The sequence below is a fragment of the Pseudorca crassidens genome, chromosome 11 (assembly GCF_039906515.1).
Source record: "Pseudorca crassidens isolate mPseCra1 chromosome 11, mPseCra1.hap1, whole genome shotgun sequence".
NCBI classification, from domain to species: domain Eukaryota; kingdom Metazoa; phylum Chordata; class Mammalia; order Artiodactyla; family Delphinidae; genus Pseudorca; species Pseudorca crassidens.
This window is the reverse complement of record NC_090306.1, coordinates 22244071-22256740: the sequence shown is the minus strand read 5'-3', so window position 1 is coordinate 22256740 and position 12670 is coordinate 22244071. Positions and strand designations below refer to the sequence as shown.

The window sequence follows — 12670 nt, the reverse complement described above, 5'->3', positions numbered from 1 at the left end:
TACTTCAATCTCAAAAGGTAAAGTTTGGCTGTTTTAAATCATGCTTTTGCTTTGATTATACGTGTTTTAGCAAATTAACTCACTGACTGAACTTGCCTCCTTGGTGAAATCCAGACCTATTGTACTTAGGAAATCCAAATACACTCTTATTTAATGGTCCCCTGCAGAATAGAATAAAGGCACGACGTTGTTAGTCATATAATTCATTCCTTTGTTTGCAGCACGCACCTAGATAATTAGTAAATTTGCTCTTTGTATTTTTCTCCATGCTGGCATTTGGTCTACAGTTATAATATTTTATTTATGAATTTTAATAAGCTCTCTGATATTAATAACATTCACATTACTTAGATGCATTTTCTTAGTGTAGCATCTTATATCACAGTAACATAATTTTTCCAAAACACAGTGCAAGCTTTCCTTGAAAACTACTTTCACTGCATTTTTAATCCCTAAATCAACGAAACACAAACAAAATTGGAAGCAAATATGGTCAAAACAGCCTCCAGATTTTCTGTTTTCTTTTTTTTTCTTTCTTTCTTTTTTTTTTTTTTTTTTGTGGTATGCGGGCTTCTCACTGTTGTGCCCTTTCTCGTTGCGGAGCACAGGCTCTGGACGCGCAGGCTCAGCGGCCATGGCTCACGGGCCCAGCCGCTCCACGGCATGTGGGATCTTCCCGGACCAGGGCACAAACCTGTGTCCCCTGCATCGGCAGGTGGACTCTCAACCACTGCGCCACCAGGGAAGCCCCAGATTTGCTGCTTTCTATGCCTTTCTCTTTTTAAAATCTTCTTCCTTCGGTTTCTGAGACGTCGCTCCCACTTCAGAGCCTTGTCTCCTCACCTTCTGGGTAGGTGTCCCCTCCTCCCTGAGCCCCCCAGTCTTCCCACTCCATACATGCATCCATGCCAGTCCACTTGCTCTCTGTACATTAATGGTGTCTGAATCTCCATCTCCGGGCCAGGCCTCAACCCTGAGTTCCAGACCTTCATATCCATCCACCTACTTGAAGATCCCATAAACATCACACTCTCATTGTGGCCAAAACTGAACTCATCATCTTTCCCTCAGCCTCTGTGAACGAAAATACCATCCTCCATCTAGGTGTCCAAGTCAGAAAACCTGGATGCTTCTTACATTTCCGCTCCCCCCCATGAACAAGCACGAAATCTTAGAGATTCTATCTTCTAAATGTGCCATAATGTGTCCCTCCCTTTCCATGCCCTTCCTGCCTAGGGCCACTCTCTTGGACCAATGCCCAGAAAAACCTATTCCCTAGCAAACATCTCTCAGCTGTTTTCTCTGCCTGCTGGATTTTCCTCCTTCAGCCCATCCTCCATGCTGTTTCCAGAGTGGTCCTTTCAAAATATAAATCTGTACCACTTCACACTTACTATGATAACTTTTTTTTTAATGGAAAATAACAAGTGCCAGCAAGAAAACGGAGAAATTGAATCCCTCACACATTTCTGGTGGGAACGTAAAATGGTGCAGGCACTGTGGAAACCAGTTTGGTGGTTCCTCAAAAACTAAACATAGAATTACCATCTGAGGGGCTTCCCTGGTGGCGCAGTGGTTAAGAACTCGCCTGCCAATGCAGGGGACATGGGTTCGAGCCCTGGTCTGGGAAGATTCCACATGCTGCGGAGCACCTAAGCCCATGCTCTACAACTACTGAGCCTGTGCTCTAGAGTCTGCAAGCCACAACTACTGAGCCCCTGAGCCACAACTACTGAGCCCGCATGCTACAACTACTGAAACCCGTGCGCCTAGAGCCCATGCTCCGCAACAAGAGAAGCCACCACAATGAGAAACTCGCACACCACAACAAAGAGTAGCCCCCACTTGCTGCAACTAGAGAAAGCCCGCACACAAGCAACGAAGACCCATGCAACCAAAACTAAATAAATAAATAATTAATTTTAAAAACTGATGAATCTCCAAAAAAAAAGAAAAAACAATTACCATCTGACCCAGCAATTTTACTCATAGGTGTATACCCAAAAGAATCGAAAGCAGGGACTCAGATACTTGTACACCAATGTTCATAGCAGCATTATTCACAATAGCCAAAGGGTGGGCACAACCCAAATATCCACCAAAAAGTGAATGGTTAAGCAAAATGTGGTATATACATACAATGGGATATTATTTAGCTGTAAAAAAGAATGAAATCCTAATACATGCTACAACGTAGGTGGAATTTGAAAACATTACACTAAGTGAAATAAGCCAGAGACAAAAGGACAAATATTGTATGATTCCAATTATGTGAAATGTCTAGAACAGGCAAATTCTTAGAGCTAGAAAGTAGGCTAGAGGTTACCAGGGGCTGGGGGAAAAGGGGGTATGGAGAACTACTATTTAGTGGGTACCGTGTTTCTGACTGGGGTGATGAAAAAGTTTCAGAAACAGTGGCGTGTAATTAATGCCATTTAATTGTACACTTAAAAGTGGTTAAAACAGCAAATTTTATGTTACATACATTTTACTACAATAAAACGTTTTTTAAAAAGTGCAAAGGCAAGCAAAGTTTTAAAAATGTAATCTGATCAAGCTCTTCTCATGCTTAAAATCCTTCCATTTTCCTTACTGCATTCAAGACACTTTTAGATTCTTTAGCAAAGACACTTTTCTGACGCTTTAGTTCCGCAGAGGTTCATGACCTAGTCCACGTTTACCCCTCAAGTCTCATAGTCCACCCACCTCACCTCCTGGTGTGCCCTCCGCTCTACTGTGACAACCACTTGTTTCCTGATCAAGCAGTGCGCTGCTTCATACTCTGTGCTTCTGCACAGCTGTTCCTTCTGCCTAAAGTACCTTCTCTACTCCTGCTCTGAATGGCTCATTTCCATTCTTCATTCAAAACTTAGCTTAAGTCAACATCTCCAGGAAGCTGTCCTTCACTCTGATCCCAATATTATGTAAATACCCAACTTTCCTTGTTGCCATAATACCTAGGGTCCCCCTTATGGAAGCTATCATGATGTTCAATAACTATTTGTATCTTTCCCATTTGTACAAGTTTCTTGTATCTTATCTGTGTGTCTCCCACCTGGTCTACTGGGTATCATATAGCAGGTACTCAGTAAATGTTAATGACTACCTTCCAGGGTATCTTCATCAATGACTGTTTTAAAGAACCAACCCAACAGTTGGTTGGTTTCAAACCCAACAGTGCTGCAGAAAGGGTGAACCTTCTCAAATATTCTTCTTTGTTTAAATATATCCAACACTTGGAGGCTCCACCAATGAAATCAACTTCATGCCCCAAGTCTCTGGGAAGGATGCTATACAGTCAGTACTTCGTAAAATCCATAAAGTACTTTGACATCCCTCATTTCATTAGAGAGAATGGAAAATGGTGGGATGAAAGAAGGATTGGGGCAGAATGGAGAAGCTCTGGGATAGATAATGAGCAAATCAGTAGGGTGTACGCTCTCTTTCTGCTGCTACTATATGCCGTCTTCAAGTAGGAATTATGTCAAATGATAGTCCAGGACTTACCTGCTGCCACTGGATGCTGGTATTTCTACCCTTGTTGAAAGGAGATAGGAAAAGGGATTCTGAGAAAGTTTTTCCACCACTTTTTCTTTCATGATTCCTGACCTGGAAGGAGGGAGGCCTTGGGTCACCCCTACCAGACATGCTGGAAAATGGACAGCATGGTTGTTCTCATGTGCTAGAAGCACCCTCCCCTCCAGCTGCAGAGAAACAGGAGCCAGGGTGTAATGAGGAAACTACCACACTGACTATCAGGCATTCCAGCTAGCTGGATAATGTTGGGCAAGGCACTTGATATTTCTGAGTTCCAGCTGCTTCATTTTCTAAAATGCAGGTAATTGACTAAATAATCTCTAGTGTTGCCTTCTGCCAAAAAAATCATTATCTGTCATTACTTTGCATGTTTCTAGTATTTCCCGTGTCACTGCCCTCATTTTCCCATTCACTCTCAAAACCACTATAAAGTCTCAACCATGCCCCTACGTCGCGTAAAATCATGTGACTCTAGTTCTCACTTGAAAGCCACATTCTTATTTAGATATTAAGAAAGAACAACGGTGCTTATGATTCTAAAGAAAATAAAAAAGGACTGACAGTCACTTCTAGCTCGAGGTGAATGGGGACTAACTAACTGATAGCCTAGGATGTAGCACAGCAAACAGTTCTAGATAGACTGTCACTTGATCAACTGTAGTTATTTACAATCATCCACATTATTGGAAGAGACTAAGAGAATACAGACAACCAAAAGCAGTAGATAATCTTCAAGTCATTTATATGTGTCTTGGGAAGCGTGTTGGTACTTATATTTGAATAACACTGAATCTGCTGTCTTGGAAACTGAAGCTAAAGTATATAAAGTGTCCTAGGAAGAACTGAGTTATAAAGAGCTATGATGTTTCATTACGTCCTCATCCTGTCCCCCACTCAGGATTTTTCCCTTCGTTCATGATTTACATAAAGTACCAGCCTAAAATGAATTGCTTCAGATTGCTATATTTACTGTGCCCTATTACTTCCACCAGATCAACCCCAGCCTTGGGGAGGTCATTAAAGAATATTTGGGACTTCAAGCTGCATTAGGCAATAAAAATGAACCAGGAGATAGTAAGTATTCTCAACATTGATTGTATAATCTACTTGGCTTACTAAACAGGGAAAACAAGAGTTTTATTTGATTAAAGTCGCCACAGATAACCAAGGGTTGGTTGTTACACGAATGATAAGTAAGGAAAGAAGCAAGTGGTGATTATTATTGTAAGCCAAACATGCAAGACGATGTTCTCCTCAAAGTCAAGTATTTCAATTAGGAAGGCAAATATCTTCCTGTGACCATAAATGTTAAGCAAATTAACCTCCAGTTGACCTTCCTGGATACCTAATAACCTTCAGAGTTGGATCAGTCAATGACAGAGGTGGCAGCTGGGTGGATAAATAATTGACCCTACCCAAATTTTTAATTACCATGTAATTAAAAATAATGATTTAAAAAGTAGTCTTTTTCTAAAGAAGATGTGGTATATACAACAGAATATTACTCAGCTGTAAAAAACAATGAAATGATGCCTTGTGCAGCTACATGGATGGACCTACAGATTATCATACTAAGCGAAGTAAGTCAGGAAGAGAAAGATACCATGATATCACTTACATGTGGAATCTAAAATATGACACAAATGAACTTATCTACGAAACAGAAATAGACTCACAGCCATTGAGAACAGACTTGTGGTTGCCAAGGAGGGGTAGGGGGAGGGTTGGATTGGGAGTTCGGGACTAGCAGATGCAAACTATTACATATAGAATGGATAAACAACGAGGTCCTACTGTATAGCACAGGGAACTATATTCAATATCCTGTGATAAACCATAATAGAAAAGAATATGAAAAAGAATATGTATGTATATGTATAATTGAATCACTTTGCTGTACACCAGAAACTAACAACATTGTAAATCAACTAAACTTCAATAAAATAAATAAATAAATAAAAAGAAACTAAAGGTTTTAATTTGTTTCTAAAAGAAAAAAAAGTAATATTTTTCTTTCTTCCCTGGAGTCGAAGATTTCTTGGGGTTAGAAGAACAAATTCACTTACTGGGATGGGTCTGAATCACTCCCTTTTCGTTTTCTTGGAAACTCTGTCACATGTGGGCTGAAGGATCCAATAGTTGCTGGTTTTGTCCATGGGCTCAGATGACTGGAAACCATGGCAGCAATGCACTGGTTCCCTTCGATCAACACTTTACCTATGAGACATAAAGCACAATAAGGCATCTATTTGAAACACTGACTTTTACTTTATACATATCCATATCCCACATTTTAAATTGCTTTTTACTTTGATATTTTAAAATGTCAACTAAACAGCAACATAACATAGAATGAAAGACTAATCATGTACACCCAAATATTAGTTAGAAATGTATTGTTAGTCTATATTTTTAAGTTTATTTTCCCTATCTAATTGGAAAAAAATATATGGATATTGTAGGAAATATGAAAAACACAAAAGAGTAGAAAGGAAGGGGGAAAACCAAATCTCACCAACTAATATTACTATTTAGAATTACTTCCTTGTAGAATTTTTTCTACAGTTGTTATTATAGTAATTGAAGTCATAGTGTATACTCTGCATTACTTGCATATCATTGTGATAATAACGTTACAGTGTTATTACAAATTCTTTATAAATGATTCTAATGGCTGCATAATATACCATCGTGTAGCTGTGTGCTACTTAACCACTCTTCTATTGTTGGAATGTATATTTGGTTTCTTTCACTATCATAAATATGTATGGTGCTTTTATCTATGTGCATAAAACTTTTTATCTACTGGTTCTTTCTTTTCATCTTCTAGTCATTATTATTATTTTTGGGGGATAGCATCCCAGAAATGAGTTAACAAGGTTATGGGACATGAATATTTTTAACCCTGAATTGCTAAATATGATAGTAAAATCCTTTTGGTCTAAACTGTAGTTTACTAAATGTTTTATAAAATGTAAAAATCAGAATTGCTGAACTAAAAATAACTTATAGTCTAAATGTAGGCCTCTCTGAATATATTTCTCATATTAAAATTGACCTAACAAGTTTAAACTCATTTGCACCTTATAACATAGACTGAAATATATAAGCAATATTTACAAGGAGAATGCAATACATCTTACAGTAAGAGTGGGAGCTTTTTAACACATCTCTAGCAGTAACTGATAGAGTGAGCATTCAAAAATAATGATATAAGAAATGTGATCCACACAACAGACAAGCTTGATATGACAGACATATATAGACCACTATACCTAGCAGCTTCAAAATCCAGTGTTGTTTGTTTTGAGGTACCCATGGGGCATTTATACTGGACCAAAAAGATTGATATTACACATGAAACATTTTCTGACTACAATGTAATTATGCTAGACACCATAAAAAGGTTGAAATTTAATGAGCTAATAATTTATTTTATGAAATTAGGAAAAGAAGACTAAAATAAATCTAAAGAATTAGGAGAAAGAAAATCATTAAAATAATACCAGAAATAATGAAATAGAATACAAATTAGTACAGATCAAAAAAGCTAAACATAGGTTCTTCCAAAACATTGGAAACTCTAATAACCTTATGGCAAGATTTTTCCAAAATAAGGAAAGAGGGAATAAATGAATAAAGATAGGAATGAAGATGGGGTCATAATTTTAGATGCTCTAGAGATATAAAAGATAAATTCTCATGAATTTAGAAAAACATTATTCTAAAAATTTGAAAATTTAGATGAAATGGAAAAATTTGTAGGGAATTTTTTTTATTGAGGTATAGTCGATTCACAATATGTAATTGTGACACACTAATTGTGTTAGTTTCAGGTGTACAGCAAAGCGATTCGATTGTACATATATATAATATATGTACTTTTTCAGGTTCTTCTCCATTAGAGGCTATTACAAGATATTGAATATAGTTCCCTCTGCTATACAGTAAATCCTTGTTATTTATCTATTTTATACATAGAAGTGAGTATCTGTTAATCCCATACTCCTAATTTATCCCTCCTCCCACTTTGTCTTTGGTAACTATAAGTTTGTTTTCTATGACTGTGAGTCTGTTTTGTAAATAAATTTATTTGTATTACTTTTAAGATTCTACATATAAATATATCATATATTTGTCCCTAGAGAACTTTAACTGACAGAAAACGAAGCAAAGAGAAATAAAAACCTGCATATTCCTATATTCTTTCTTACACATACTATCCCAATATATAGTAAACTCAACTCCTTTTATGAAGCTTATAGAAATTTGATATTAAAATTCAACAATGGCAATACAATAAAGGATAACTATAGGCCCATCTCATTCATGAGCAAAGATACAAAAATCTTAACAAAATATTAGCAAACACAATTCAGAAATGTATAAAGAGAATAACCCATCATGACCAAGACAGCTTTATCCCTGGAACACAAGACTGGTTTAATATTAGTAAATTAATGAATATAATTTACCACAATAGCAGCTTAGTAGAAAAATATGATTATCCTAATAGATTCAGAAATATTAACGAAGAAACACTGAAAGAATTCTTTTTACAATCCAAAACAAGAAGATCTTTTATCAGTACCCTTTCAACACTGTATTGGAAGAACTGCTAGTAGAATAAGGCAAGAAAACAATATATGAAGTATAAGAATTGGAAAGGAAGAAAAAAAATTTGTCATTATTGGGAAATGACATGATTGAGAATACAAAAAACACAAAATAATCAACATATAAATTATTAAAACTAGGGAGTGTATCAAGGTTGACTGTTTGTAAAGTCAATATATAAAAATCAACTGCTTTTCTAATCACCAGCAACAAACTATAAGAAAATGATATTTTAAAAAACATAATTTATAATAACTTCAAAAAATATATAGTACCTAAAGAATAAATGTATTTAGAATAAATGTATAAACTAATAAAAGTATACAAGGTCTTTCTGGAGAAAATTATAAAAATTTATTTAAAATATTGAAAAAGATTCAAATAAATGGAAACATACACCATGCTTATGTACTGGAGGTCTCAATATCAAAGATGTCAATTCTCCTAAAATAGATGTGTAATTCCTCTCAAAATATTCTTTTTTTTGGTGGGACTTCACAAGCTGAATATAAAATGCACATGAAAGTGCCATGAGTTATGAACAGCTAAGGGAAATGTGGGAGAACTGGACCTCTCATATATCAAGACATTATAAAGCTATGGCAATTAAAACAGTGTGGTATTGGTACGGAGATAGACCAAAGGAAAAGAACGGAGAGCCCAGACATGTAAATATGGATATCTGCTAAATGTCAGAGATGGAATTTTCAGATCAATGTGAGGAGACCAGCTTTTTAATAAACAGTCCTGGGCCAACTGATTTTCTCTATGGAAAAGAATAAAACCAGATCCCCTACTACCATATGCCAAATATAAAAATCAAACCAAATATAAACATTCAACTCAACTGGATTGAAGACCTAAATGTAAAAGGCCAAAATAAACAGAGAATACTCTGAAGGAGAAAGAATATCTCTGTTATTGGCGTAGAAAGAATTTCCCAAAACAAAAACTAAAAACAATAAAGGAAAAGACTGATCAATTCAATCTTCTTAAAATTAAGTTAACTTTGATCAAAAGACACTATAAAGAGAATAAAACCGCAAGTCACAGACTGGGAGAAGATGTTTGTTACACACATAAACAATAAAGTGTTACCATGTAGACTGTATAAAGAATGCCTGTGCATCATTAAGAAAAAGACCAACACAAAAACCCAGCAGAAAACTGGATAAAAGACTTTAATGGGCACTTCATAAAAGAAATTCTAATTGTCAGTACAAAAATGAAAAGATACTCAACCTCATTAGTAATCAGGAAAATCCAAAGTAAACTATAGTGATAGACTATATACCCATCTAATGGCTACAAATGAAAAGTTTGATGATACCAAGTGTAAGTGAGAAAACAGAGCAATGGAAAGAGAAACGGAACACTCATGCTCTGTTGGTGGGAAAGTACATTGCTACAACACTTTGGAAACCTTTTTTGCATTACTTAATAAAGTAGAACACATGCAAATAATATGGTTTAGCATTTCACTTCTAAGTATATGGAAAATTCTTAATATATCTTAAGAGATATGTACAAGAAATACACTCACAGCATTGCTTGCAGTTGAACAACAAAAAATAATGAGAACTGGAAACTATAATTTCCATCAACAGATGGATAAATTGCTTATTCATTGAATGGAATACCAAGAATAGTAAAAATGAATAAAGTACTGATATACTCAGCATGGATGAATCTCAAGATAATGATGCTAGGTAAAAAAAAAAAAAAAGTCACAGACAAAACAGTAGCATGTTTTTAAAAAAACTGCATAAAGTTCAAAAGCAGGTAAAACTAACTAATATGTTTTTACTGATATCTACATAAGTTACCTCACTATATAGAAAAGAAAGGGAACAGCTAACACAAAAGTTAGAATTCTCTTTGGGAGAAGAAAGTGGGGTGCAATCAGTGAGGGATATACAGGTACTTTTTTTTTTTTGCCTTTATTCTGTTGAGGTAGGTTCCCTCTGTGACCACTTTCTGGAGAGTTTTTATCATAAATGGGTGTTGAATTTTGTCAAAAGCTTTATCAGCATCTATTGAGATGATCGTACAGTTTTTATTCTTCAATTTGTTAATATGGTGTATCACATTGGTTGATTTGCATATATTGAAGAATCCTTGCATCCCTGGGATAAATCCCACTTGATCATGGTGCATGATCCTTTTAATGTGTTGTCAGATTCTGTATGCTACTATTTTGTTGAGGATTTTTGCATCTATATTCATCAGTGATGTTGGTCTGTAATTTTCTTTTTTTGTAGTATCTTTGTCTGGTTTTGGTATCAGGGTGATGGTGGCCTCATACAATGAGTTTGGGAGTGTTCCTTCCTCTGCAATTTTTGGGAAGAGTTTGAGAAGGATGGGTGTTAGCTGTTCTCTGAATGTTTGATAGAATTCACCTGTGAAGCCATCTGGTCCTGGACTTTTGTTTGTTGGAAGATTTTTAATCACAGTTTCAATTTCATTACTTGTGATTGGTCTCTTCATATTTTCTATTTCTTCCTGGTTCAGTCTTGGAAGGTTATACCTTTCTAAGAATTTGTCCATTTCTTCCAGGTTGTCCATTTTATTGGCATAGAGTTACTTGTAGTAGTCTCTTAGGATGCTTTGCATTTCTGCGGTCTGTTGTAACTTCTCCTTTTACATTTCTATTTTTATTGATTTGAGTCCTCTCCCTCTTTTTCTTGACAAGTCTGGCTAATGGTTTAGCAATTTTGTTTATCTTCTCAAAGAACCAGCTTTTAGTTTTATTGATCTTTGCTTCTATTTCATTTATTTCTGCTCTGATCTTTATGATTTCTTTCCTGCTGCTAACTTTGGGTTTCGTTTGTTCTTCTTTCCCTAGTTTCTTTAGGTGTAAGGTTAGATTGTTTATTTGAGATTTTTCTTGTTTCTAGACGTAGGCTTGTATAGCTATAAATTTCCCTCTTAGAACTGCTTTTGATGCATCCCATAGGTTTTGGATCATCGTGTTTTCATTGTCATTTGTCTATAGGTATTTTTTGATTTCCTCTTTGATTTCTTCAGTGATCTCTTGGTTATTTAGTAACGTATTGCTTAGCCTCCATGTGTTTGTTTTTTACATTTTTTTCCCCTGTAATCCATTTCTAATCTCATAAACGTTGTGGTCAGAGAAGATGCTTGATATGATTTCAATTTTCTTAAATTTACTGAGGCTTGATTTGTGACCCAATATGTGATCTATGCTGGAGAATGTTCTGCACGCACTTGAGAAGGAAGTATAATCTGCTGGTTTTGGATGGAATGTCCTATAAATATCAATTAAATCTATCTGGTCTATTATGTCATTTAAAGCTTCTGTTTCCTTATTTATTTTCATTTTGGATGTCTGTCCATTGGTGTAAGTGAGGTGTTAAAAGTCCCCCACTATTATTGTGTTAATGTCGATTTCCTGTTTTATAGGTGTCAGCAGTTACCTTATGTATTGAGGTGCTCCTATGTTGGGTGCATATATATTTATAATTGTTATATCTTTTTCTTGGATTGATCTCTTGATCATTATGTAGTGTCCTTCTTGTCTCTTGTAACATTCTTTATTTTAAAGTCTATTTTATCTGATATGAGTATTGCTACTCCAGCTTTCTTTTGATTTCCATTTGCATGGAATATCTTTTTCCATCCCCTCACTTTCAGTCTGTATGTGTCCCTAGGTCTGAAGTGGGACTCTTGTAGACAGCATATATATGGTTCTTGTTTTTGTACCCATTCAGCAAGCCTGTGTCGTTTGACTGGAGCATTTAATCCATTCACGTTTAAGGTAATTATCGATATGTATGTTCCTATTACCATTTTCTTAATTATTTTGGGTTTTTGTAGGTCCTTTTCTTCTCTTGTGTTTCCCACTTAGAGAAGTTCCTTTAGCATTTGTTGTAGAGCTGGTTTGGTGGTGCTGAATTCTCTTAGCTTTTGCTTGTCTGTAAAGCTTTTGATTTCTCCAGTGAATCTGAATGTGATTCTTGCAGAGTAGAGTAATCTTGGTTGTACGTTCCTCCCTTTCATCACTTTAAGTATATCATGCCACTCCCTTCTGGCTTGTAGAGTTTCTGCTGAGAAATCAGCTGTTATCCTTATGGGAGTTCCCTTGTATGTTATTTGTCGTTTTTCCCTTGCTGCTTTCAATAATTTTTCTTTGTCTTTAATTTTTGCCAATTTGATAAGTATGTGTCTCAGCGTGTTTCTCCTTGGGTTTATCCCATATGGCACTCGCTGCACTTTCTGGACTTGAGTGGCTATTTCCTTTCCCGTGTTAGGGAAGTTTTCGACTATAATGTCTTCAAATATTTCTTCAGGTCCTTTCTCTCTCTCATCTCCTTCTGGGACCCCTATAATGCGAATGTTGTTGCATTTAATGTTGTCCCAGGGGTCTCTTACGCTGTCTTCATTTGTTTTCATTCTTTTTTCTTTTTTCTGTTCCGCAGCAGTGAATTCCACCATTCTGTCTTCCAGGTCACTCATCCATTCTTCTGCCTCAGTTATTTTGCTATTGATTCCTTCT

General features: G+C 35.9%; 1 protein-coding gene across 16 annotated transcripts in view; it reads right to left on the bottom strand.

Moving 5' to 3' along the window:
• BMAL2 (basic helix-loop-helix ARNT like 2) overlaps positions 1-12670 on the bottom strand; it is a 104033-nt gene that overhangs the window by 64426 nt on the left and 26937 nt on the right. For all 16 annotated transcript variants that reach the window (XR_010932299.1, XR_010932298.1, XM_067695998.1 and 13 more), the window contains one exon: positions 5604-5754. Coding sequence is in view for 14 of the 16 variants with exons in the window: in XM_067695991.1 (XP_067552092.1) it covers positions 5604-5754 (151 nt within the window). In the remaining 2 variants the exon portion in view is untranslated. The remainder of the gene's footprint in view (positions 1-5603; positions 5755-12670) is intronic.